Below are 27,600 nucleotides of genomic sequence, written 5' to 3'. Positions count from 1 at the left end.
GTCTGTCCAGCATGTGTCACATATGCTTTGTTTCAGAGCTTTAGGCATGGCTCAGACACTTATGAGGAAAGATCAACACTGAGTTTAGTTTAAGTTTCTCTCAGTCGTCCAAAACTTTTCATCTTGGAGAAGCATATGCCATCTGTAGTCCTAGAAGTGTGCATGTGTGAAAGAAAGCATGTAAGAAAGCATTGAAAAAATGCCAAGAGCAATGTAATAGGTACTGCAGTATCGAAACAGTTCGGAGAAGTGGTAGCCACTCGAAAAAATGATACGCTAACTACAATCGCTGAATGTGATTGGCAGAAATACAGGCAGAGAACATAGGAACATGCAGAAAGAGAAAAAACAGTGCTCCATAAGAGCTGTTAAATAATTTGTTCAGGCTAGAAAGGTTACTATTGTAAAACTGTCTACAAGTGCAAATGCATAATATTACCTTCATCTCCTGAAGATGCACTACACTGTCGATCACCCACTTCTGTGGTGCTGCACATACTTACTTTTTAGAGGCTACCTAACGGGGGGTCTGATGTCTGTACTTTATTTACCCTTTTTTTTTTCTCAGGGTTATGAGACTGAGGTTGGAGAGCAGGGCTGCCAGCTAAGTGAAGGGCAGCGTCAGCGAATAGCGATTGCCCGTGCAGTTGTGAAGACTCCCAGGGTTCTGCTTCTGGACAATGCAACGGGTGCACTGGATGCTGCCTCTGAAGTCCACCTTTTGCGTTCCCTTGCAAAGGTGAAAATCTACATTGGAACATGATGCATTTGCTTGTATCAGATGGTTGCTTCAACCAAGCCCTACGTTGTTTGTTTTGAAATATGCTTGTAGTTCACCCATGCTTGTAGTTCACCCCAGTTCAGTACGTTTTGTTCCTGGTATGTGCTGCGGAAATTATCTGTCTTTCCACCTTATGTTTGAATACTTGGTTAAGCGGGCTTCTCCACTGCATCTATACTCGAAACAATTCATAAGCGTCATGAAAAAAGTGTCATGTTCTGGCTACTGCGACGGTTAAGCAGTAGTCCATTGCTCAACACACACACCACATGATGCCTTGTCCTCTAGCTCAACCCAGCAATACATCCTAGTGACAACATAACAATCCAAATTTTATAAATCAACTACTTGTGTTCTTTTTTGTCTGACAGCTCTGTCATTTCACTTCTGTTCCTTTGTTTATTGGGGATAGCATTTCCTTCTTCTTGTACAGCTATATGTGCTTTAACAGTAATTAATGACCATTTGTGTGTTAATTACTGGTAAATTGAATGCTCAGGCTTTCAAAAAAAGCCAAGATAAACTTTACGTGACTTTTGACCACGCAGGAATACCATATTAGTCGTTAATTGTGTCTGTTCTCAAAGAAACTGCAGTTTCTTATGTGGCCTGCATTGTCAGGATAACGAGTTAAAATTTTTTTGTTATGGTTGGGGAATTGGCAAAGGTACCTAAAATGTAAAACATGGAAGTACGTCATTGCATAAGATGGCAAGTAACCAGTACGTCTTCTTTCAGGGCAGTCCTCGGCGCACAACGCTGATAGTAACACAGCGGCTGTCAACACTACGGGAGGCAGACATGGTGTATGTGATGGACGAAGGCCACATTGTGGAGCAGGGCAGACATGATGACCTGGTGGCGAAGAAGGGATTCTACTTTCAGCTTATGCTCAGCCAGCTCTCAGACGAGGATTCCGAGCCCCCAGCCGCACCACCAGAAACTTGTCCTCCAATCGGTGAGCTCGTTTGCTTGATTATATGTTTGCCAGCCATGTGAGTGACTTCTAGAACATTGAACCCTTATTTTGGAGACATGATTTTTCGGAGACATCGCTTCGATGGTATGTCTGTTGGTTGAGTAGTGGAACCAAGCATAGTGAAAGAAATCTGTGGCTGGGCATGATTTCTGTCAGTTTTAATTTGGCGTTGCATAGTTGTGAGGTGCTCTGTAATGAGTGTTCAACAGAAAGCACTCCTGTTAGTTCCTTTCGAAAGGATTGAATGCAGTTAAATCTTGATAATTTGAATCCTAAAGGAACTGAAGGTTTGTTTGAGTAATGTGGAGTTTGAATTTAGGGGTTTTTTTTTAACATGCCTGATGCTGACAGGACCATAGTGTCAGTTTAAAAAGGAGAGTCTACCAAACCACTTTTCAGCGAGCCACAAACATTTTTATGCTTAATCTGTAGGCAAAGTTGACACTGTGGTTACTGACAGCGGCACTTTGATGGCATATTGCAAACTCTATGCATGCGGTCAAGTGCAGCTGGTGCCTTACATTTAACAGAGCATGCCGACTTGTTGTGTGCAGCACTCTCTACTGGAGCAAGACACCATACCAGACACTGTATCATGCAAAAGTAACTCCATTGACAAAAATGGTCACTTGGGAATATGGCTTGTGTGGTGTGTCACTAATTTGTTCACTCAGTTTTGCATGGTTTTGGGCATTTTCTGGCCCAGTTGCAAGTGAGCCATTTTTCCGTTTATTTGTGTACACTTCAGTCATTCAGTGTCACTTGAATATTTTTGAATGTGCCCTGTCAACCAACAAACCACCTGCTTGCTTGCATTACCGTTCTTGCCACTCAAACAGCTTCAGAGTCACTCATCCATTTACTCACTTATAGAAATCATTTTGGCTACAATTTCTATATAAGAAGCCTTGTTTTCTTTCCTTTATTTTTTTCTTCCTGAAAAGCCGAATGCTTAATGCTACAAAAACAACAGCCTCTTTTTTGCTAGTCAATTCGTTTTATTCAGCTTGCAGTTTTTTTGCAATGACAATTCTACATCTCTGTTAGATAAGTTTTTCTTAACAAACAGCTTGGGGCACCCGTTCATTACACCTGCTTTAAAAATGTTTACTAGTGCAGTGGAAGACTCTGGTTCAGCTGCACTGATTACTCTGCCTTCTCTAAAGAAGGAAACGGTCTCTTGTAAACAGTTTCTGAATCTGTTTTGGTAAGCAATGCATCAGTTGGACCTGTGACCTTTGCAGATTATAATTTCTTGCTGTGACATGAGTGTTTTGGAGACCAAAGCTATCTATGCTGAAGACTTCACACATCACTTATCAGTGGGCGCTTCTATCCCCTCCACACGCTGTTCCTTTTGTTGTGCACGCAGCCATTTTGACACCGAGTCTCTTCCAGCAAGACGGGACGAAGACGATGAAGAAGAGTTGCTGCGGAGACGCAGGAAGGCACTGCTACTGGACAGCATCTCGCCATTCGATCGTGAATGCAGCCGTCTGGCTGATGACTTCATCAAGGTAAGCACTCTGCTGTTTGTTGCACATTCCCAACTCTCGTGTTGAAGAAATATGGTTTGATTTTTTTTCACGGGGAATAAGGTGTGCATAACCTGTAGTGACCTTTCACTCCCCTCCTGTCCACAAATGGTTTTTTGTGATGCTTTTTTGTCTCCAGAACATGCTTGTTAGCCTTATGACTAGTCTCTGCATTTTTCTTTCATCTTTAACATTCTTGGAAAATGCGTACTGCTATTAAATATATGAAAGTTTGATTCCATGACTACAGTTTTCAATGTTGATATTTAAATATATACATTTTGTCACAATGAAGCAAAGAACATGCTGTCAGCATTCAGGAGGCATGCATGTCCTTGCTTGTGCACCTGGCGTGAAAAGGTAGCATGAGGTTTGTTTTAAAATAGCAAAACTACATCTAAGGCAGTGACATGTGAGGTTCGAGCTCTTATTTCAAAAGGTATAATATGTGGTGTGCACCATCAGATTAGATTACTCTGCTCAGGTCATCTATCCATGTCGTGTAGGGTACCTTTGTTTTTTGTGCTTTCCTCATTAGGGTTTTACCCCCGGATACCCATGTGTACTTCCACTCTTTTTCTCGTTTTGCTGCCGTAGCCTTCCCTAGAAGTAGTTTATTCGTCGGACAAAGGTGTTCATTAATGAAGATAAGATCATTGTCCTCAAAACCCGGAATGGATGTACGTAGCCGGCATTTCGTAGATGCTGTCAGGACATGGTCCCAGACCTTCAGTGAAATGAACTTCACAATATTTGATTTGTTTTTGTCCTTTGTTGGGACGCAGTGTATAACTTCTGTGTCTGCTTCTTGAATATCTGATTTCAGGGAAGAAAAAATGGTTCTCATTGTATGGAAGAGGTCCTAATTTTGTGCTAAGGGATTGCCCTTTATTTCCAAGTTCATCTTCAGACTGTTCTGCTGGAGGTCGACAACCTCACTCCTTAGCTTAAACTTTTTTCACAATGTGGTTGCTTTCCTGTTTGTGCTGGTGATCTTTGTCTCCCGCAAAGGCAAGGTCTCTTTTAAGTGTAACCGTCTCACTCCTGAATTCTTCAACCTTCTTATTCATGAGTTTCCTAGATTGTTCATACTTTCCAATTATTTCTCAATTATTCTTGTCAGGGTCTGCTTCAATCTGTCTTCTTTGCCATCAAATCGAGCCTCAAAGTCTGAAAATTCCTTTGCCTGTTCTTGCAAGCAGCCTTGTTTTGATGCTTCAAGAAATAAAATTATAGTTGGTATAGGATGACACGTTTTCAAGGAAGACTGTTCCTTCTTTCCTTTTACTCATCTGGAGTAGTAGGATGGGTATTTTTTTCGTAGTATCTCGAACTGTCTCTAGCTCCAGCTTTTGAAAATTTATGCAGAATGCTTGAAATAGAAAGAGTAATCCGCTTACCTTTTCTTGTACTGTTACAGCGTTACTATTATTAAAGTGTTCTTTTGTTTTGTGGCTCCTAATTGAAATGTTTTTAAGTTCAATTTTTTCTCTTTCAACACTTCTTACTTTTTATCTAACCAAAATTCTCTGAAAATGGTGCTTTTCCAAATCCTTTGTGATTTATTTCACAAACGCGGTGCTGTTTGCAGGAGGATGTGGAGCTGCCATCAGCGCGCAAGATTCTGCGAAAGGCGAGGCCAGACTGTGGCTGGTTTTTTCTGGTTTCTCTGGCGTCTCTTGTTGTCGGAGCCTCGCTGCCTGTGTTTGCTGTCTTCTACAGTGAGATCTTTCATGTGAGCGTCTGAAAATTCTTTTAAATCAAAACATTTCCAAAAGGTGCTAGTGACCTTACAATGTGTGGTCCAGTTTTCTAAAGTTTCAAGTCATTTCTTAGTCTAAGATAACCGCATTTCATCATGCATTCTGTTGCAACCATTAGCTTTCTTTTTTTTTTTTTGAATTGGTATGCCTGACCGTCCTTTTCTGTTGACTCATTGTGCAAATGGTGCAATGCTTTTCTAGGGCTTCTCAGCCTGGACACCCAAGCCCAATATATTTTCATAATGCTGTTACCTCTTCTCTGAAGGCTATATATAGCAATATAATTACATTGCTAAGTAATGAAGAAGGAAGAAAAGAGAAAAGACATGATGCCAATCAAGCTGTGTTTACATGTCCTTAGTTTGTTAAAATTATTTCAGTAGCACGTGTGAAGCATTATATAGACAATGTGATTTCGTTCTTGCTTTGATCAGTGAGGTAATACATAGTGAAGAAAACACTGCTAACAACTGTGTCTTACCTCCACTCATGTCACAGACTTTCACCTTGGTTGGTGAAGAGATGAAAGATGCTGCTTTCTTCTGGTCCATGATGTTTCTCGTGCTGGCAGCAGCTAGTGGCCTGGGGCACTTCTTCAGGGTGAGAACTACTGTCATATTTCTTAGTCCTTCATTTCTCATTGTATTGAAATTGCAACATACCAAATGTATGCTGTGTCCTCTTATAAGCTGTCCTACTCGTATACAGCCAATATGTAATAGCCTGTTCAGTTCCATGTGACCTAGGACAGGAGATTTTTGGCATATCAGTGGTTGGATCATAGTAGCTGATATTATTATACTGTCATGACATGCTTTATTGTTCGATTGGTTTGACTTTGGCAAAACTGTGCATTATTACTGACGTTGCACATTCAAGAAGAAATGTTTGAAGTGTGGCTTATATGTTGTGCAGACACTTGGAGTGGGCATTGCTGGTGAAAACCTGACATTCCGCCTGCGGGTAGCCGTGCTGGCGAATATACTACGGCAGCACATTGGCTGGTTTGATGAAGACTCCCATTCGTCGGCCAAACTGGCGTCACGGCTTGCTACTGATGTACCTGTTGTCAAAACCGTTAGTGCAGTACCTTATTCTGATTCTTCAAGCAGTGCAGGAACAGTTTTAAATGGTGGAGAACTTATGTATTTATAGTACTAAAATTTCCGTGTTTCACACTGTTTAGTGCTAGTCACATGCATCTTATGTTCAATGACACCCTCTGCTGTTGCTCAGGGGCTGTGGCATCCTGCTATTGAGCACGTGGTTGTGGTTACAAGGCTGGCTACTATGGACTATTTCAAAGGCAAAATCCATAGTCACTTATGTACTGTTAAAAACTTCAGGTGATTGAGCATGCAAGGGTAGGGAAATAAGGGGCCAGTTATATAATATATGTACTACATGTGAAAGAACCCAGCACTCATTCAAACCAAGGAAGGCATTGGGGAATGTTTCTTTTGGTGGTGTTGAGAGTGAGGAATTCTCTAGATGGAAGAGAATTTAAAAGATAGTAGAAGAGGACAACCACACATTGCCAGTGGGATCCAAATCCATGACCTCATGTGGGGCTGTACCAACTGAGCTACAGCAGCTCCTGTTCAAGTGATTTTCGTGGTGCCTGTTCATGTGTTCACATGCTTTTCAGCACTATTTCTTGCATAACCTCATGCTCATGACATGTCAAACCAAATTTTCTCAGTCTTGATTGTTGTACGCATGCTAGTCTCGTAATTTGAAAGAAGCAGCATGCCAAAAAAATTCCTCAGTGTTTGGTCTTCAGTGCTGTCATGTAGGAGTAACAGCGCAGTAGCAAAAAAAGAATGAAGACTATGAAAACATTGTTTAAAGGGCACACTTTTGCCATCATGACAGTCACCGAAAATGCTGCAGGCATCACTGTTAACAAAGAGCGTGGCATTATGCTTTGATTCTGAAACACAGTGATATACTACTATGCATGTGTCAAAGCTGAACAAAGCCAGTGCATGTGATTAGGCTGGTTTTAGATGGCTGCTTACACTAGCTCGCTGTATGTCAGGCTGCTGGCTATCGTCTGGCTGTGATGTTCACGGCTCTGGTGACCCTCGGCACGAGCCTTGCGCTAGCCTTTGCTTTTGGCTGGAAGCTGGCCTTGGCCCTGGTGGCCATCGTGCCCATCTTGGCACTGGCAGGTGGTCTGCAGCTGCGCGTTGAGAAGGCCTCTCAGCGCCGGGATGCACACCTGATGAGTCACGCCGTTCAGGTGGGTGAATTACAGTAGACTCTCATCAATTCAAACCTCAAGAGACGAGAGAGTTTTGTTTGAATTATCAGAACCACACCCTAATATGATTCAAAACTTAACTTGATTTGCTTTATGGATATTACAAATTGTATTTTGGATCTATCTCTCTTTGCAAATGTAGCTAAAAGCTTTAGCACCACATGAAATATGGTGAAAGGCAATGATATGTTTACTCAAGTGTGGTTGAAAAAAAAGTTATGTCCTGGTTTCTCAATAGAGTAAAAGCACATTATTCAAAACCTGAAGGGAAAAATGGCCCGAATTATCCGAAGGTCGAATAGTCGAATGGCTGCACAAAAAAATCTTTTCAACGCGGTTTTGGCTGTGATGCTGTAGCACCTTCAGAAATGGTGCTTGATAGAATATAAAACTGTTATTCTTTCTATGAATGAGGTTCATGTCAAAGAGATTATATATAAACGCGCGCGCATGCACACACACGCACGCACGTACACGAACGTGCACACACACACACAGTAGACCCCCCTTTGACAAACTTGAAGGGTCCAGAAAATTTCTGTCTTATCAGAAGTTCATCTTAACAGAAGTGCCTCTAAAAAACGGTATGTGTTATGCATGCATGTCCAAATATGTATTACGTGAAAACAGTGAATGAAATTGCCTTGCACTGAGGGGATAATTGCAAATGGAACATGCATGAAGTGAGCTGAACATTGAGGGCATGAAACAAAGTCAGGTTTTCCTATTAGAAAAAGCATTGGTCTAGTTATCGTTTTTTGCCGTCTCTCTTCCGCAGCTACTGCTATTTGTTTTCTTTTGTTCCTGATTTGATTTTTGAGGCTCCGAGCACGCTGAAAGTGCTCACATGGGTAGCTGTGCATCTCTCTCTTATTTCGCTCGTTCTGCAGTAGAGTTGTTATCAACTCTGTGAGCAAGTGTACCGTGTTCCTTTCCGTCCACCGCAGACAGTGCCCATGCGACACTGATATATGGCCATCTCTACGCCACGATAACGCATATTACGCCATTGTGTCATTTAAAAATTCGGTTCCTTAGTGTTTAAGCCCTAAGTCAACGAGCAGATGCACTGCGTGCCTACATGCCTTTTAGACCACTAGCGGCAATGCGTGGTATGTGACACGCGCACTATGCTGAGGTCTGACATCTCTGCTCCGTGCACAGGCAGGAGCGAAGGTGCCCTGCCTTATCCGCATTGACAAGGAAGCTTCCTTGCAAGACAGCTTCTTCGCACAACGGCGTGAGGTTGTGCGGAAGCTATCTTGTTGGAGTGCGCTTTCTTGCGTGGAAGCGTTTTATAAATTTTTCCTTTGCATGAGAGTGCCACACCCTGTGCGTGCCTTTTCGCGTGGTCGCTGCAAGAGCAAGTCTTAACAGAATCATGCGCAAAACAGTTCGTCTTAAGCTGGTTTATTTTACATTGCATCCTATTGGGAACCAACCAAATGTCTCACATTGTTCATATTATCCGAGAATTCGCGTTACCAGGAGTCTACCACATACTAAACTCTAACCCAGTTTATATAAAAAAATGAAAATGATGAGGGTAAAAATAAATGCATATGAACAAAGCATCCTAATTCACAGAAAAGACAACAGGTACTAAGGTACATGAGGAGAAGCAAAGGAAAGTTGAGAACGGTTAGTGGGACATGAAAATTTCCTGTTGCTAGCAGCAGCCTTGTCCCACTAGTTGCTAGCAACAACCTCATTCAACTTTATTTGTTGCGATAAGAAACATACAAGGCAAATGTGGCGCAAAAGCAGTTCAAGAGAATTATGATCGATAGGATTGCTTGCTGTGGAAGCTGACAGCTGTCTTATAGAAAAATAAATTATCTCAGAAAAAATGCATCCACAAAGAATAGAAGTGATGGCCAGTTTTTTGCTCATTAGCTTCTACTGAGAACGTTCGATTCACAATGATTTTTGGACGTGGAGTTTTGCCGTCACAAATACTGCATTCCTTGTGCACACTGGAGTTTTTATTCTATCCTGCACTCATGATTATTTGCAGCAGGTATGGGCGTTAAATTGTAGCGGACCATCATTTTTCAAAATGTGTCCTAGCCATGCATTCCGGCATGGAGCTCTCAGTGCTTTATCTACCATTGACATTAGCATCGTGATTTTTTATAGAGAATTTTCATGAATGATTTTTTTCATGCAGGAGCAAGAAATTTGCTTAAGTTTTAATATCAAGTCAATTCTATGCCATTTTTCTTTATCAATTTTTTTGGGGAAACTGTGTGGCTGGTTGGAAAACAGGTGCATTATCCAAATTTTCAGATGTTTGGATAACTTATTAACCCTCCTAAAGCTTAACCTTACTGACAGCTGCATTAGTGTGATCGATAATGTCCTGGAAGGACCTGAAAGCCACTTACGGATTATAAGGCAACCCAATAAGGTGCTTTCTGCAGCTTCTGTTGATCTTTCTTGATAATTGCCAAGTGTGTTAGAAATATAAGCAGCGAAAGCAAAAGAAACGCACTCTTTGCTCCCGAGTCCTTTGCATCCCAAACTTGTGAAAGTCATCTTTTGCTTCACGAATGCACTGACTGAGAGCTACCCTCTCTGTTTGCGGTGAAGTTATTATGTATGTGCAAGTGGAGAGTCTCAGGCCTGCTCAATGCCTTGCCTCCCTGTCAAAAGCTTTTACCGACCTACAGCACATGACCCAGAAAAAATGGTCGGGAGGGGACAAAAAATGCAACAAAGAAGCCAGTCTGCACAGATATATTGCACTTACATCCTCGGAAGTCTTGAAAGCATGCATCATCAATGTCTAACAGTCCTTGTCCTTTTCTCTTGCCTGCAGGTTACCACAGAGAGCATAGAAAACATCAGGGCTGTCCAAGAGTTAAATCTGGAGCCCACCTTCTTTGGCCTGTTTGTCAGTCATCTCCTGGTGCCATTCATGTGAGTTGAATGCTGAAAGACTTTTTTTTTTGTTTTCAGAATGAGCTCGTAACTTATTCTGAATGCAGCGCTTGCAAAATGCGTGTGTTCTTTGCAAACTGAATTTAATGAACTGAGTCTAACTTTGTAGTCAGCTGTACCAGTGCAGAGAACTTGTGAAAGGACAGAAAGTGGTGAGGGAAGATATTGCAATATGATATTGCAATATGACAACTAAACTTGCCAATGGCAAGCTCAGATTTAATCTAGGCAAAAATGTTGATGCGAGTAGCCATTCGCAGTTTGAAATACTCCCAAATCCAAAAAATATAAACTTGAGACTGCCGTTATTCTAGTCACAATGCTTATGGACTCCAACAGAGACGGTGATGTGCCCGTAGCTGCTGAACGCCCCATAGTCATTGTAACAGCAATGAAGCTAGTTACAGTCGAGAGAAATTGCATTCCCAGTACTAAGGCAGTGGTGGAGAACTCTGCGTATCTGTTGGCTGTTGAGCTCTCTCAAGCACAGTAGGCCTTCTTAAAGATTGCAGGTGCCACATTTCCATCTCTCTCTGCCAAAACATATAGGGAGTACTAGTTCCAAACAGTGTTCAGCACTGACAGAGTGGAAAATAATTTGCTTAACACTTGGCTGGCTCTTTGAGCTAGCCCAGTATGCCAGTGACCTCTGTGTATTTACACTGCGAGTAGCGTGAATGCTACTTGCCAACTTTGGCAGTGGCATGCCATAACACGCATGTGTTATCTCTAAGCAACCAAACATCAGTGAGGCATGCTGTCAGAAATGAAGGACAGGTATGTCATAGGCAGTTGTGTTCTTTGAGCATTCTAGCCCCTCAAGTGCACATAAAGCAAATGATATCCTGACAGCCTCAACGCACGACACACATTTGTGCATGTCTGCTCTTTGGTGGACCCACTACCCATTTTTTACCCGTAGCTGTTTCTTTTCTGCATACTCTTCCCAGCTTTGACAACAACTGTAAACAATGACCAGCAGTGGTATCTTTAGCAGCATTGTCTGTTTCTGCCCAGTCTGTCAATCACAGCAGTGCCGTCGGTGTCATGTACTGCTATGTAGCAGATGATGCTACACTCAGAAAACCAGCTCTGTGGGCAGTGTGGATTTTTGCAGACTGACTTTGCATGACACCTTCACTTAGTACTAAAATGAATGATATGTGATGGCGGCATTGATAAAGTGAGTGACAGAATGCAGCACCTCATGGATTACATAGTTCAGGGAGTGCAGGCTAGTCAAATTGACCATCAGATTTCAGTACTCTGCAGTGGTACTTAGAACACCTTGAACATCACAATACCCACTGCGCCAGACGTGCACAGGTCAGAGTTAATTGGCTGCATATTTTGTGTGCTAATGACAGGAAGGCTGAAAGCACATGAGAGACTAGCACCCGAGCATTTACATAATCAGCACATGTTTGCATAACTAATAACAATTTCTTCATGGTTATGACTTGTAGTCATCTCTCTTTTTACAGTTGGCTTTTGGTAATTCGAACATAAAGGGGGTGAAGAATTTGTCCAAAATAGTGAAGTTTAAGGGAGCTTTTGTAATTTTGTAAGACACGTGATGTTAATGAGACTAAACCATCGTTTTTGAGAAACCAAATTTTCGAATTAAGCGAAAATAAATTTAAGATAGTACACTGTAATTGCAAACTAGAATGCACACGTCGGAGCTTGTGTGAGGCATCTTGGTACTCATGGTCACCCTGTGCATGACCTTCCTTCTGCAGAGAGTCAAGGAAGCGGAGTATCCTGTTTGCGCTCTCCTTTGCATTCTCACAAGGCGTCATGTTTCTCGTGTACGGCTGTGCCTTCCGCTTGGGCGCCTTTCTGGTCACCAGGGGAGAAATGGACGCCACAAACGTTTACAGGTGAGTGGTGCAGTGTACAATGTGTGGTGGCATCAATACAGCAGTTTGAGTTAGTTTATGTGACATAAACTTCAGTAGTGCAACTCAACACAACGACAGGAGAGAGACGAGGCCCATGAACACTAACTTCAAATTTCACATAATTCCACATTTCAAATAAACTGTTGGAACATAGCAAAAAAGAAAAGTTGGACAGTAGCATTTGTGTGTATCTTGTCTTTCTTTTGCCCTCGTCATAGGTTGTGCTATGTGTAAGTTTGAAGGCGACAGCAAGCTTGAGTTTCACGAATTCACTATATACATGAATTTGTGAAGCATCTTGTAAAATAAAATTGTCATCAGTCCCCATGACTTTTCTCCTTCACGATGACTTCACCTTACCTTGCAGTATTCATTGCCACTTGTAAAGATTGTGCTTTTTGAAATGATTCTTGTAGTTTGTGCGGTTAACCTGATTATACTGTGCTCTACTTAAGAAACAAGCCACAATGTTCCCACAGTCAGGGTTTGATAAATTTCTGATCAAAAAAAATTAATACATAAATACTGTGGCCTAGCTGGGAGCTCCAGAATGAAACAGATTTAGGCCGCCTTGGTGTTGCTTTGGTAGCTAGCGTGTAAAAAACTGAAAGCAGCTTAAAGTACTGTGAAATTCCTTGTTGTGATACCTGGTGCCTTGCTGCCTTGGAAAATGAGACCACATACTTACGATTATTAGCTTCGAGAGAAAGTGAGCAAGAGGATTTGTTTACATGGTATTCGTATTAGCAGCATTCTTTTTGCACTTGAGTGATGGTCACTTATATGATGGTGAATGCATTGTAGGCACTGAGAACAGCTTCGTTAGATCGAAAGCCTTTTGCAGCATTATGCATTGTAGGGCGGGTTGGTTCATATTAGAATAGCAAGATGGGTTGTGCATAAGGGATGTTCACCAGCAAGACACAAGATGGGACAAACGTTCTTGCCTCATCCTGTCTTGCCTCTCTTCTGAATGTTCCTTGTGTGCAGCTCATCTCACTATACTTGAAGGCTTTATGTCCACACAGAAAAGGAGTTTAAAAGCTCTTGCTTACAGAAAATCTTCTGTGAGTATGTTTATTCTGTAGTCTGTGCGAGCAGTTAGGAGACAGAATTATTTCAAAACTCAGGAGAGGTGATGCCATCATTATACAGAGATTCATACAAATGAAGCGCAATACCTGGCTGTATGTGTTGTACATATGCCAGTGTTGAACTTTCCGGTATCTCCAGAAATTCAAATGTGCTGGGGCTTCTTCATCCAGAAGTTTTGTTCAAAAAGTTAAATCAACTGAAGCTGAATTTATCTTGTTTTTCTGGAATGACGAAACCAGTGAGCCCTAGGGACACCTGCAGCGGAGGTTTGGTTTGTTTGTTGGATTGGAAAAATTCGTAATACCAGGTTTTTAAAGCATCCAAATACCTTTCCCAAGTATTTGAACTATGTTTATGGACCACTAGTAGGTGTGTTTTTAAGTGTGTACACATGTTAAGAAGTAATAAAAAAATGCAACATTGTAAGAACAGTCATCATAAAGTCATTGTGAATCGAATAGTTGCTTTTCCATGTGCCGTAGTGTCTGTGGCACTAGAGACACTGTTGTGCCATGACATATTGTGCAGTTTCTCTTCCTGCATTTGTGCTTTCTTGTCCTGCCAGCATAAGCAGTTAATGTTTCTTGAATGCAAGCTGCATTTGTGAAAATTAAATAGTTTACTGCCTCAGCACGCACCTTATCCCTCTTTGCATTTCATGTAATTAAATCACTAGTTATCAGCTGCTGTTGGAAGACATTTCTCGCTGTGACGCTGTGCGTATGTTTCTTGTTTCCAGGGTGTTCTTCACGATGGCATTCAGTGCAGTGTCTGTTGGGCAGTGGACCTCCATGCTGCCTGACTACCTCAGGGCCAGGCTTTCAGCTGGTCTAGTCTTCAACCTCCTCGAAGCAGAGTCTGAGATTGATGGCTACTCAGATGGCGGCATGCGGCCTGTGAGTCTAATTCAGTTTGAATGGTCACTGCACTTTCAAGCTTGACATTCACTGCGTACCATATCTGCGTAGACAGGCGCGTAGTCTATATAATTTCAGGAATATCAACAGTGCATGCACAGCTGGATGAGTAAAGATGTTTTGTAGCAGTTATGAACTAGTAGTGGGTAGAAAATGCATGCATTTCTAACATAGAAGTGTAAAAAGAATTATCTTCTGTGAATATAACTGGGAGTTCATCTATCAAAGCTCATGTGACAAATATTTAATTGTAAGTTGAGAAAAAAGAACAGACCACAAAAAAAGACGTACATTTCACTCAAGTGAAATATGGAAATTAACTGTTTTGTGCAAAGCAAGGTATGAGGGTATAATGCATGTGAAAACATAAAAGGTTGGATGTGAATTTTATAAGCAGTACAAAGCAGACATAGTACACATACAGGCACAATACAGATGGAAGAGCAGCAAGAAATAAATAGGTGTTGTATGAATATTACTGCTTTTAAGTGCTTGAAATCCAACTGAGTCAGCTTCAATAGTGACATCTAATGGTAACTTGTCGGTGTTAGCAATTTTACCAAATGATCATCAAGGAAGCTGCAAGCTTCAACACTGCCTGAAACTCTCTTCGGGCTGCCCAACCTCTTTTTGGTACAGAACAATCGACTTTGTGACAGCGCATTTATAGGCTGGGGTGTGATCAAGTGCGTATCATGGAAAATTTGAGGGCATTATAGTGAGTGCTGTCGTGATGCTCGATCAGGAGACAGTTTAGACAGTTATCAATTCTCTGCTCCAGAAATTTGCGTATCATAGCAAAATCGGTGAATAGATACTGAGTGGTAATGAAATCAGACAAACAAAACTAAAGAAGTTCTGTGTCAGTACATTTTCTGTACCCTGTGTTATTCTGGTGCAGCCCTTAGTTCTATGTACATGTCCTCTAAAATGATTGCAAAGGAACTCTAGACAGAGCATCAACTCGTGCCCTGCCTTTTCACAAACTTGCCACAGGATCTGAAAAGCCAGATGTCACTCAGAGGTGTCACCTTTGCCTACCCGAGCCGACCCCAGCTTCCAGTGCTCCGGGGGCTTGACCTTGAAATAAGCCCCGGTGAAATGCTAGCACTGGTGGGTGCTAGTGGATGTGGCAAGTCCACTGTGGTGGACATTCTCCTTCGCTTCTACGACCCCCAATGTGGACAAGTGGTGAGTTGCTCTTTATTTTTCATTCTTTATTCAGAGATACCCCGCTTTGCCAAGGGTGTGTAGCAGAGGTGGTTACAACTTGGAAAAAAAACAGATCTTCATTAGTATAGTACACCTGGTTATAAGACAATCGGTTCCATTCTGTTATGGTTCTCACAAACATTGAATTGGCATGAAGGTTTGTTCTAGTTTGATATTCTGGAATTTTGAAGTCATGGTCGGTTCTTTTAGATATATAGTGCAGTTGTTTGAAATAAATATCCTTGTTAAGTCCGGTCTTGTGGTTATATATACGAAATACCAATTTCAAGCGTAGTTTCGTTTGGTGAGAGAAGAGTGCTTCTCATTCCAGCTTACTTTTCATTTTAGTGCAGCTCTCCCCTCACTTTTTTACTGCCTTTTTTGCATAGCATTTAAATGCACATATTCATGCAATGACTATGAGAGCTTGCAGGGAATTGTGGCAAGACCTGAGCTTTTAAATATTCTTGTAGCACTCTCATGGTTCTGAGATTTTGCCACAAGGTCCTCATTAAAAGACATTGTGGGCAGTGTAATGGGAAATTAAGCACGTTCAATGCAACTGGTTTCGCTGGATATCATTTGCACAGTAGCAACCAATTTATGTCATTCTTTAGTTGCAAAACAGATCAGCAGAGCACCAAAGTGTAGTGTGGGAGATGCCTTCTGTTCCCAGGTTGAGCACATGTACCATGGAAGCTGAGAGTACAAAAGTCATAGTGGCTGCTCTAATATTGTGCATGACATCTGTTTTATGCTATGCATCCTTATTAACCTTATGCCTGTGCTCAGGTGGGCACGTCAACTACACATATTCTTTAAACTCAACCACTCTTTCCTAAGTCGTTTCATACTGGTATCTCGGAATTCATATCACCGACAACCTCACATGGTTCAAGCACATTATGAAGCTGGCGGCTGATGCTTCAGCATCACTCGGGTTTATCAGACGGCACCTCGGTTCTTTCCCACCTTCTGTCGGAAAACTAGCCTACAATACTTTTGTCCACAGTAAACTAGAATATGCCTCCGCTGTTTGGAACCCACACCAACCCACACCCTAGAAGCTACTCAAAATCGTGCAGCCCGCTTTATTTTATCCATCTATCACACCCACTCTAGCGTCACAAATATAAAATTTATCTCTCGACATAGGGGCTCTGGTGCAAAGGCGGAAAATTGCCCGTTTGTCTTTATTCCACAAACTGCACCACTGTTTTCCTTCACTTCGGGACACCATTCTGCTTCCACCCCTCAGAACATCGCGCCGTCTCTTCAACTCCATGAGCATTCTACGCGTGCACGGCTCCTTTAACGCATTTAACAAGTCATTTCTGCCTGTTGCCATTGAAAAATGGAATTCATTACCCGAATGCATTGTAATCGAATGCAATCCAGGTAGTTCCTCCAATTGGTGCTGTCATACTTAAAAACCTGATGTTGATTATTCTTGCCTTTGCATTTTATCATTACTGCCATTCTATATATGTTGTGGCCACCCTCTCTGACGCGTTTTTGTACATTTTTCTTTTGTATCCTGCCAATGTATGTATATTGTACTTACTGTGACCTATTGCATTCTTGCGATGTAACGCCTCCGCCTTATGTAATGCCCTGTCACCAAGAGGTCTTTAAGGGTCAATAAATGATAATGATGATCTTTTTGTAACTCATTAGTACCTTTTCTTATTACTTGCATGTCCTGGCAAGCTTATTTTACACTCCTAAGTTTTGTATGGCAGAGTCTGGATTAATGTTCAAGACGTTGGGCAATGTTTTGCTGTAGAAAGGGGATGAAACCACAGGGGTTCTAGTTATCTGCACCATCTGTGCACCAAAAAAAAGATACCAGAATTCATGTGGCAAATGACATGTTAACGAATTAAAAATATTTTTAAAATTGTCCTGTGACTTTGGATTCGATGCGTTGTCATTGAGTCCTATTTTCTCTGTGCTGTTGCGTGCAGTACCTGGATGGCGTGGACGTGCGTGCGGTGAATGTCGGATACCTGCGCCAGTGTGTGGTGGCCTGTGGGCCGCGGCTCTCTCTGATGGACCGCACCCTTGGGGAGAATGTGGTGTACGGTCTTGACCCGTCCTCGGGGGTGCCCACACAAGAAGAACTGGAGGATGCAGCCCGTGCGGCACGGCTGCATGATTTTGTCAGCCAACTCCCACTGGTGCGTCTCCACCTTAGTGCTGGCTCAAACTGAACCACACATGAAATAATGGGTAGTTTCCATACTGACACACATTGCCTTGAGTCTGTCATCTGCATTTTACTGCACAAGAGTACTCTGCCTTGAAGATACGACGTGATAGTGTTAATGGGTTAATGCCCATATACGTATACAGAATTGAACAGGCTCCTCTTAACATTCATAGATCCCTGGGAGTCCCCATACTACTACTGGCGCAGTGGTGTAGCAGTTAAGCGGTGCGCCACTGCCCTATGATGGCAGGTATTGTCACCGATTGGGCTTGTGAGACCCAGGTTGCTCTTCATGAGCAACCTCTCGTGACCATTCATTAACTGAAGAGCCACCTGCTTTGGTGGGCAGTTTCCTCACAATTCGATGGGCAAGTTGTGATGCCGTCACAAGGTCATGTGACCTAGGTGGTCACCTGCCTTCTAGGTCACTTCTCTGGGGATTTTTCGTGGATATTTTGCTCACGGCCGACGACGACAATGCTGGCTTTTCTGCAATACAGGGCCCTTAACACTATCGCATTAAAATATATGAATGATGGAAGTGAAGCCACAGGGAGAGGCTCAACATCTGTGCTTATGCTCTTTGTGTGTGTGCATTCTTATACAGTAGACTCTCTTTGGAAGTAAATGAAAGGGCCTTATCAAATTACCATAGCAGAGAGAGAGAGGCAGTGCCTGGTTGACTACTCTACACATAGGGAGGGGGATGAAAGGAGCAAAAAAGTAGAGGAAAGAAAAGTTGAAGTCAGTTCATTGTGTGAATGGAACTTTGTCCATGTTGACCATTGGCCTATCAGAAATTCACTAACTAAAGTACCTTAACTAATAGGCTGTGTACAAGGTGCCAAGAGTAAACTAAGGTAGTGACAAGCATAAATGAGGAGGAGCTGGCAAGGAGATGTTTATTAAATGCTATGAGAAGTATATATTTTAAGAAATCTTCGCAAAGCACGAACTAAATCAATTTAGGATTCTAGCTTACACTGCAATAATTGCTGTTTTGTGTGTTTACAGGGTTTAACATCCGAAAGCTATGAGGGATGCCGTAGCGTAGGGCTCCAGATAATTTAGACCGCCTGGTGTTCTTTAATGTGCATGATATCGCACAATACATGGGCCTCTAGCATTTCACCTCCATCGAAAAACGATCGCTGCGGCCAGGATCGAACCCATGTGTTATGGGTCAGCAGCCGAGCGCCATAACCACTGATCCACTGCAGTGGCTAATTGCTGTTTTGTTCCTTAGGCAGATGTCTGCCCAAAGTTTGCTAAATACTGCTCATGGCCTTTATATTTCAGTAGAAATAAAAAGAAAAAAAAGGTTTTGTTGTGTTTATGAAATGGATGTGTCCATAATTACACGTACAGCAAAGTCTTCCTACTAATCCCAAGAGGTCGTAAACAAAATATTCTTGAGGTGGCTTCCTTTCCTCATCTGCTTTCCCTTAAATCTAGCCTGGGTAAGACTTGTGAAATCAGTCTGTGTGTGTAGAAAGGAGAGCGCTTCCGTGCAATCTTGGTAGTTTGCAATGTGGCTAGATGTGCTATTTGGCTCGAGGTTGTTGCACGTTGATGGAAACAAATGAAATGAAATTTAGTATTGAGGAGCAGCTGCATCAGGGTGTTTGCAGAAACAATGAGCATGCGTAGTGTGCGCGTAAGGATCTAGGTTCACTCCAGTTCGTGTGTGTAGTGAAGTATAAAGCATAGAACTCTTGCTGTTTGCAGGGCTATGATACTCCTCTGGGCGACTCGGCCATGATGCAGCTCTCGGAGGGGCAGAAACAGCGCGTGGCACTTGCGCGAGCTCTTGTGCGCAATCCTGCCATTCTGGTTTTGGATGAAGCCACCTCTGCCCTGGATGCTGATGCTGAATTGGTATGCACTTTTAACTGTGGTTCCTCGTTTACAGGCGAGAGCCTTTATACAGCCTTTTATTTCAAGCTGAAAGGTGTACGTGTACATGGCACAAAGAACCACAAAAAACATGGGATGGCACAAGCAGATGCAACAGTGCAGTAGTGACAACTGAACTGTTTGCTTTCCCTAATAGCATGCCATGTTGTGGCAGTTGTGTGTACCAAAGCTATGCTTCAACGCAGTTGACAAAAAAAAGTATCGAAATGTTGTAAAGAAACTCTGTGGACAGTAATGTGGAGAACGAGTCAACGGAAGCACTGGTGTCGAGCCACGTCCATGCACCTGATGTACACACCTGAATGTAGCACAGTAGAGCATTAAATCTGCGAGTCATTTTTCTTTCATTCTGCTTTGATGGAAAGTTCAAAGATTTTGCAATACACAACTAAGCCCCCTTCTTCCTTTCCTTTTTTTTCTAGCCTTTTCCAGAGAGCAGTGTTAAGCTTGTATCTACTGTGTGGCAGTAATTACTTGTTCTGCACATTTGAAGTGCTCTTTTTGATCACCTGTCAAGCCTGACATATTCTGCTTGTGCAGCATTTGAGTAATGTCTACATTTAGTCATTCGTGGTTGCAGAAGTCTTGCTTATGGGCACTACTCTGTACAGAAAATAAGCAAAAAAAAAAAAGTCCAAGAACTGAAAATTTTCTTCAAGCAATTGCAAAGTGCAGTGAAGACTTGGTTGACCAGCTAAGATTTCAAGCTTTTGTTTGAGCAGAAGCATAAGTTATGAGAGTTCATATTCTTACAGGTCAACTCAACTATTGTTTCCCATTTTACTCTGTGACTTGCATGCATTGATTAACAGTTCCACTTTAACACAAGCACTTCCGATATTCCTTATTACAGGCTGTCCTCGAGGCAGTGAAACATGGCCTGGGGGAGCGTGCGTGCCTCTTTGTCAGCCACCGACAGTCTGCCATCAGGGTGGCTGACCGCATTGCAGTCATGGACAAGGGTGCAATCGTAGAGCAGGGGACGCATGCAGAACTCGTGCAGATGCAGGGCGCCTATCACAACCTGATCGAGAGGAGCCTCATCACAGCGTGACAAGACCGGAAGCGCATGCGTGTACTCTGCAGTAGTAACATTAGGTGTCCTCCCGTCATCGCCATCACTACCATCCCACAATGGAGAATAGGTCTCCGTTATAGTATTGCCTGTGGCATAGCTTGCACCTGAAACCGTGCCCTTCACTGGGTTGGTTGTGCCTGCTATGAAAAGTGGCACCTGTTGCAGGGGCACTTCAGCAGCTCATGGTGCAAGAGCAGTGCAAGTAATTCGCTGCTTTTTTTTTATGCATTGTGGATCTCGAGCTTTGCATTGTATTTCAATTGTAGACTCTTGTTTAAAACTGGAGCTGTAGGCAAGCTGTGTTTCACTTGCTGGCTTTTCTCATGCATGCACTGCCTGAAGCATACACACTGATACCCAAAATTTGTTACCACTGAGGGATGTCTTCAGAGTGGTCATCCAGCGAAAAGATACCCTGTGTACATATGGACTTCAGGCTTTATCAGACTTGTCTGACATAGGGCAAAACTAGCCAAACAGGTCCGTGTTGTTAACTGTTTGGCTGTGGTTTAGAATGGAACTTTCAAGGTACTGTGCTATTGTGAAGTGATTAGCTTTGTAAACACCTTGTTATTCATACAACGCATCTCCTCATATACCTGCGAAAGGAATGGTGATGTATATGTACCGAAGGAGTGCAGAATTTCTAGCAAAAATGGACAAGGACAAAAGCTGAAAGATTGGTCGAATAAATGGCAGCGGAAAGTAAACGAAGACATCGAAGAAACACACAGACGAGGACGATGCTGCACTGACAACTGAACGTTTATTGGAAAGGCTGCATCCGTGAATCCGGAGAGCAATGCGTCAGCACGCCATCGGTTGGCCTAATCGAAGTGAGATATCTGTGCCGGGATGCAAGCAGGAATTGATAAAATATCATTCGAAGCACTGGCTGGTCTCTAAGTATAAATATGCGGCCTTTCCAATAAACGTTCAGTTGTCAGTGCAGCATCGTCCTCGTCTGTGTGTTTCTTCGATGTCTTCGTTTACTTTCCGCTGCCATTTATTCGATCATGCACCAACTAGCTCAACAATCCACCTTATTAGCTGAAAGATTGGGTTTTCCATGTGTAATTGTTCTATTACTGCGCATTCTTTCGACCAGAACAGCTTCTTAACCTTGCTGCTCTAATGTATTTCCACTTCTTGAGGTTTTTAGAGAGTGCCGCACATTGTAATGACTTCTTGTTGCTTAAAGGCACTTCAATATGTGGCTGTAGGTGTTGCACTTGACACAAATTATTAGAGGTGCCTGACCGCTCCTTGAGCTTGGGGAGTTAACGCATTCAGTGGATAGACTTCACTGCTATTAGCACATCAGCCAAGTTACAGTCCTCGTACTCTCATATGAAGCATAGAAATAATGACTTTTTATTCTTCCTTAGAACTTTTTTATTGTATCATCATGACATAATACTGCAGCCATCATTGGGGGGAGGGTCAGTATTTGCAGTAACACTTGTCCACTGGCGATGACACCACTAATAGTGGCAGGTGTTGGGTTGTCGTGGACACTGACTGTGGCCCCAGCCGTGGTAAGCGGGGCAGTGTTCCTGCAAGTGCAGGTTGAGGAAAAATTGAACAGATAATTCGAGCTGAAAGAAACAGCAAAAATCTGAGTACTGTACGTCTAATTTCACTGCTCCTGTTGTGTGTTTAAAAACAAAAATTCTTTCTCAAGACGTCATTTGTAAGGCACCCTGCATTCAGAGCAGCATTGACCAATTAAATGGGGGCACAAGGCCTCTTTTGGGTATTGCTGTGTTGTGCACTTTTGCAGTGATTTTCCACCATCCTGTACTCATCACGTCTTGCACTGATAAGCGCCTGTGTAAAGAAAACAGGAACTTGATTTGTAAAGATTTCTTGCTCACTAAGTGCTCTCATACTAGTTTTTTTTTCTTAAATCACATCTTTGAAACCTTTGAGTAGACAATGTGCATTAATACATCACCCATGGTGCTGTACACTACTTCGTATCCACTTCGTGACCACCGGAGATTACATAGTAATTTCAGTACAGTTGTGAACTGAGTTGCACACTGAGAGTGTAATCATGCTGGAGATACAGAGGGAGATATGCAGCAGAGGTATATAGCCTTATAGTGATAACACATTTTATTTCAGAGCTTCCTCTTTGTCCCACTGCAAGTTCATGTTGCTAGCAAGAAAATGAAGCTCCTGTGCTTTATTGCCCTTCTTTATTTATGAGTTGTGTTACATGCTTAACTTGTTCCTCTTGCAGGCACAATAATTTTAATAATAAAAAAAGTGTTTGTCTTTCCCCTAATTTTTCACTGATGTCTCAAATGTCACATCATTGGATGCCTCTTCACGATATTCAGACCTACAGCGACAAATGTCACTACACCATTCACACACTGTGCTGAACATGTCACCACATCTGCCTCATATTTCGCAACCAGGGCCATGTCAGCACCACCAGCATCTTAGCAGAGAAGGGTGCATTGCAAATGGTACTGAACATGCATAACAATTCCACCTTCACTTTGCCCCTCTTGCTGCGCAGCTTTGAGTAAAACGGTTATTTCCTGATGTAGTCAGCCACAAGAACCACGCCATGTGCAGAATTCTGAGAGAGAATGATTTTTGCTATGGGGTGGGGGGGGGGATTCACCCTTTCAGCTGCTGGCTTTATAAAACGGATTTGTGCAGAAACAATGGGCTTTGGTGGATGCTCTTTGTCAACGCTCATACATTTCTTTTGTTGATATTATCTGTACCATGGGTCATAGTGCTGTCTGTTATCAGCGGATGTCAGGAGATTGCATCGCCAGCTTCAGACTGTACCACAATGTCCGACCTCTAGCTGTACTGAAATCATGGAGTTTGTTTTACCAATAGCGGTGCCTTATCCTTCTTCCGGCTCTCTTCCCTCCTCACCCACATTTCAGCTAAGTAATCATTGTGCTCACTATCTGAACTGACTGATGCCAAATGAACTCCGTTTTCAGAGCTTGCACCATGTAATGCCACGGTGTATAATTTCAAAAGTGGCTGAAAAGACGAGGAAACAGCTTCTTGGTTCTCACATTGGACAGCTTTTCTGTGAATGAAACTTAATTGTCTTCTCATAAAGACTTAGCATTAGTGGCATAATGACAACACTATTTCAATAGTGCTAATTAAAAAGGTGCATTTACTACACAGGATAAAGTTTACAGTGTGGTCAATTAATGTTTTTCCAAATTCTAATTACTGATATAAAGGATGCATTTATTAATTAATGAGCGCATTTATGTAGGTATGGTGCACTCAGTTTTGGGACTGACACATAATTGCTGTTCTGTACATAGGATTCTACATAAGAAGATTACTGCAAAGTTTGTTGTCCTAACACAAGATTGAAAAAATGGTAAATTCAGAAAATTTTGATAACTGAGTGATCCTGAATGTTTTTCTATGAGTTATTAATGAGTCTGTTGCTGGTTTGATCGACACAACATGATGAGCACTTTGCAGTTTTCTCGTAAGTGTTTCTGTGAAAGGCACTGTGGCTTATTGGTCTTTAGTGTAGTAGCACTATTAGGTGCATTTTCTGATTTCGGGCATACATACATATATACATACGAACGTACGTCCCTAAAGCCTGCTTTGTGGCAGGTGGTCCACCTACCCACCTGGTTGTGGGCAACCTGCCATGCGTGTATACCTGGCAGGCCTTCAAGGTAAAGGCCTTCATTAGGCAAATTTACGATTTCAGGCATATGTGTGGGCAAAGGGTACACCTCAATTTGGGTGAAGGCCTTCAAGGTAAATGCCTTCAGCATTTTCCGATCTCAGGCATATGTATATACGTCCCTGAAGCCTGCTTTGTGGCAGGTGGTCCACCTGCCCACCTGGTTGTGGGCGATCTGCCATATGTGTGCCCCTGGCAGGCCTTCACCTGTGTGAAGGTCTGGCCGAAGGGTACATCTCAACCTGGGTGAAGGCCTTCAAGGTAAATGCCTTCAGTAGGCGAATTTCCGATTTCAGGCATATGTATGGGCAAAGGGTACACCTCAATTTGGGTGAAGGCCTTCAAGGTAAATGCCTTCAGCATTTTCCGATCTCAGGCATATGTATATACGTCCCTGAAGCCTGCTTTGTGGCAGGTGGTCCACCTGCCCACCACCCACCTGGTTGTAGGCGATCTGCCATATGTGTGCCCCTGGCAGGCCTTCACCTGGGTGAAGGTCTGGCCGAAGGGTACATCTCAACCTGGGTGAAGGCCTTCAAGGTAAATGCCTTCAGTAGGCGAATTTCCGATTTCAGGCATATGTATGGGCAAAGGGTACACCTCAATTTGGGTGAAGGCCTTCAAGGTAAATGCCTTCAGCATTTTCCGATTTCAGGCATATGTATAAACGTCCCTGAAGCCTGCTTTGTGGCAGGCAATCTGCCTGCCCACCTGGTTGTGGGCGACCTGCCATATGTGTGCCCCTGGCAGGCCTTCACCTGGGTGAAGGGTTTACCTCAACCTGGGTGAAAGCCTTCAAGGTAAATGCCTTCAGTAGGCACATTTTCTGATTTCAGGCATATGTGTGTACGCCCCTGAAGCCTGCTTTGTGGCAGGTGGCCGACCTCTCCACCAAGTGGTGGGCAATTTGCCAGGTGTGTACACTTGGCAGGCCTTCACCTGGGTGCAGGGTACACCTGGGTGAAGGCCTTCAATTTAAAGGCCTTTAGGGTGAAGGTACATCTGGGTGAAGGCCTTTAGTTCAAATGCCTTTAGCACACAAGGAACTTAAGTGTCCACCATAACTAGTGCTGCTGCACGATATTCAATGCTTGGCCATGCTAGACTGTAATTTTTGTCACATGTGAAAAAGTTTTGTCTGTGATCTTTATGCCTTCTTTTTTTGTGTTCACATTTTCGTATCAAGATTTGGGTTATTGCTAAAGTTTCCTTCCTTGTTTCATGGATGAGTGGCAGGTTCATGTAGTTTACCAATGAAAAACTTATTAATACCCAATTTGCTTGCGTAATCGATGCAGTAGTTCATTGAACACAACTGTTATTTAAGTTGTCAAAAAATGAATATTTGCCAATATATTACGTCACATGATAAATGCACTGCTAAGCTTTCGGAAATCTGGGGGGGGGGGGGGGACGTATTTATCATGTGATTGATATCAGCTTTCTTCTTTTTGTTTCTCTTTTGAATGACTGAAGTACGGAAAGAAATATCTACACTCTCGGTATTTCTTTAACGCTTACAAATGATGACAAAACCTGGCTCATCGGTGGTTCATGGAATTCCCGTTTTACCTTTTTTTGTGTGTGTGAAACTGCATATGTACAATGTGTTTAGAAGTTGTATAACGCCTAGTATTGCTTCCTATAGCTACTTTGAAAGCCAGAGATCCTTGTAGCGGTGATGGCAGTGAAATGGGGGGGGGGGGGGGGGGGCAGAAGATAGTTTTTCTTGTCTCCTAATGGTTTGCATTCACAGCAAATATTTTTGAGTCTAACCCCATTCATCTTCTCATAATAGACATCTTGAGTCACTGGAGAATGTGTATGGCAGCACAAATGTGACTGTAAAGTGGCATTTTCGCATGCGACGTATTGTATATTTGTGCGACTACTACATTTTTGATTGCTTTGGTGCCTTGGCATTGGAATTTCTCTTTTATTTCCAACTTGACTTGTACTGCAACTTTGATGCCAAGAAGCAATCAATATACGTATCATACCTCACCAGTCTTCTGTGCGCACTGTTCATGCTTTTGTAGTGCTGCAGTACCACTACCAAGTTTTGCAGGTAGCATTATGTATTGAAGCTTTCCAGTTATGCATTATGTGTAGCTGCATTATGCATTGCATCATAAAGAGCACCTATGCAGTTTGGTTTTTGTTTTACACAACGAATCACTATGCTAAATTTTTGGGATGCTCATGAATGCCTAGCAACAAACAAATTAACGGTCATTTATTCAAAGTCCTGAATTATGACAAAAATTTAGAATTTTATTCAATGCACTCAACTATATTTTTAAGAAAACTTCAGTATATGGCTGACTAAACAACTTGTATGTTTGTATGGGATAGACATGCTACTTAAGTTATGTATCTTCAAAGTGTGATTAAAGCTATTAGAGTTATTTGTGCGATTTATTTTGTGTTGTCAACACACTCATGCAAAGATTTAAGCTTGCACAATGCAGTGCAAAATAATAGTGGAGTCATTGCCTTGTGAAAGTTTTAATCAGAAGTTGCTGCGTATATCTTTTATCATAAGTTGCTTGCAAATATCACAGCACAGCATGCATTCAATATGCTTTTATTTTTTTATTACTGACTGTATAGTGAACTTATATGTGGAGCTGTAATGTAATGACATCTATTCAAGTGTACCATAGATCAATAACGGTAATGTAAAGTAGCTCAAGTATTAAAGTTCAACTACACCTGTCACATTCACATTCAGTGGCATCTAGCTTTGAAAAATTTTGCGTTACAACTGTAGGTGCTGAGCTCAACTTTGTACAGATATCAATAGTTTAGGTATGCACTAAATATTCTGCTGAACTTGCACGTGAAAACTGCCACTTTTTAAATGCTTCTTTTGTGACATATCATGCAGTAACTTAGCACAATGACAGTGCTAGCTACTGACAGAGGTGCGTTTCAATTTGGCATCGAATTTCTAAATACCGAAGGCCAGTTCATGAATTCAGCGTGAGCGTGCTTAGATTTTGATGTGGTGCTGTTTAGTTACCTCATTTCATTTTTATGCTTCATTTTATTTGCATTTCATTTTGTACAACAATGCATTCAATTTCATTGTCCCATATATATTTCTGGATAAATGACTGTGTGCTTGTGCACGACATTATTAATTTTGGATGATTGACACTCTCTTAAGTGAACTGTGCATCTTTTTGAAGCAGTGATAGAATGCCTGCAGTTCTTTATTAGTGTGATAATATATTTTAATCACTAATATGTCACATATATATGATCTATTCCCACTTGTGAAGCGGCGGAT

At 42.2% G+C, this 27,600-nt stretch overlaps 1 protein-coding gene across 3 annotated transcripts in view; it reads left to right on the top strand.

Annotated features, from left to right (window-relative positions):
• LOC144121208 (ATP-dependent translocase ABCB1-like) overlaps nucleotides 1–22,902 on the top strand; it is a 123,892-nt gene extending 100,990 nt beyond the window's left edge. For all 3 annotated transcript variants that reach the window (XM_077654289.1, XM_077654291.1, XM_077654290.1), the window contains exons 14-28: nucleotides 569–739; nucleotides 1,520–1,739; nucleotides 3,159–3,277; nucleotides 4,887–5,030; nucleotides 5,557–5,658; nucleotides 5,974–6,135; nucleotides 7,100–7,303; nucleotides 10,146–10,246; nucleotides 12,010–12,150; nucleotides 14,006–14,162; nucleotides 15,180–15,374; nucleotides 17,363–17,575; nucleotides 19,336–19,485; nucleotides 20,378–21,273; nucleotides 21,653–22,902. In XM_077654289.1, the coding sequence (XP_077510415.1) occupies nucleotides 569–739; nucleotides 1,520–1,739; nucleotides 3,159–3,277; nucleotides 4,887–5,030; nucleotides 5,557–5,658; nucleotides 5,974–6,135; nucleotides 7,100–7,303; nucleotides 10,146–10,246; nucleotides 12,010–12,150; nucleotides 14,006–14,162; nucleotides 15,180–15,374; nucleotides 17,363–17,575; nucleotides 19,336–19,485; nucleotides 20,378–20,578 (2,280 nt within the window). In that variant the 3' untranslated portion in view covers nucleotides 20,579–21,273; nucleotides 21,653–22,902. The remainder of the gene's footprint in view (nucleotides 1–568; nucleotides 740–1,519; nucleotides 1,740–3,158; nucleotides 3,278–4,886; nucleotides 5,031–5,556; nucleotides 5,659–5,973; nucleotides 6,136–7,099; nucleotides 7,304–10,145; nucleotides 10,247–12,009; nucleotides 12,151–14,005; nucleotides 14,163–15,179; nucleotides 15,375–17,362; nucleotides 17,576–19,335; nucleotides 19,486–20,377; nucleotides 21,274–21,652) is intronic.
• The last annotated feature ends 4,698 nt before the right edge of the window (nucleotides 22,903–27,600 follow it).

Source organism: Amblyomma americanum, chromosome 2 (genome assembly GCF_052857255.1).
Source record: "Amblyomma americanum isolate KBUSLIRL-KWMA chromosome 2, ASM5285725v1, whole genome shotgun sequence".
Taxonomy (NCBI): domain Eukaryota; kingdom Metazoa; phylum Arthropoda; class Arachnida; order Ixodida; family Ixodidae; genus Amblyomma; species Amblyomma americanum.
Note: the sequence above shows the minus strand (reverse complement) of the source record. Positions and strands in the feature narration are given on the sequence as shown.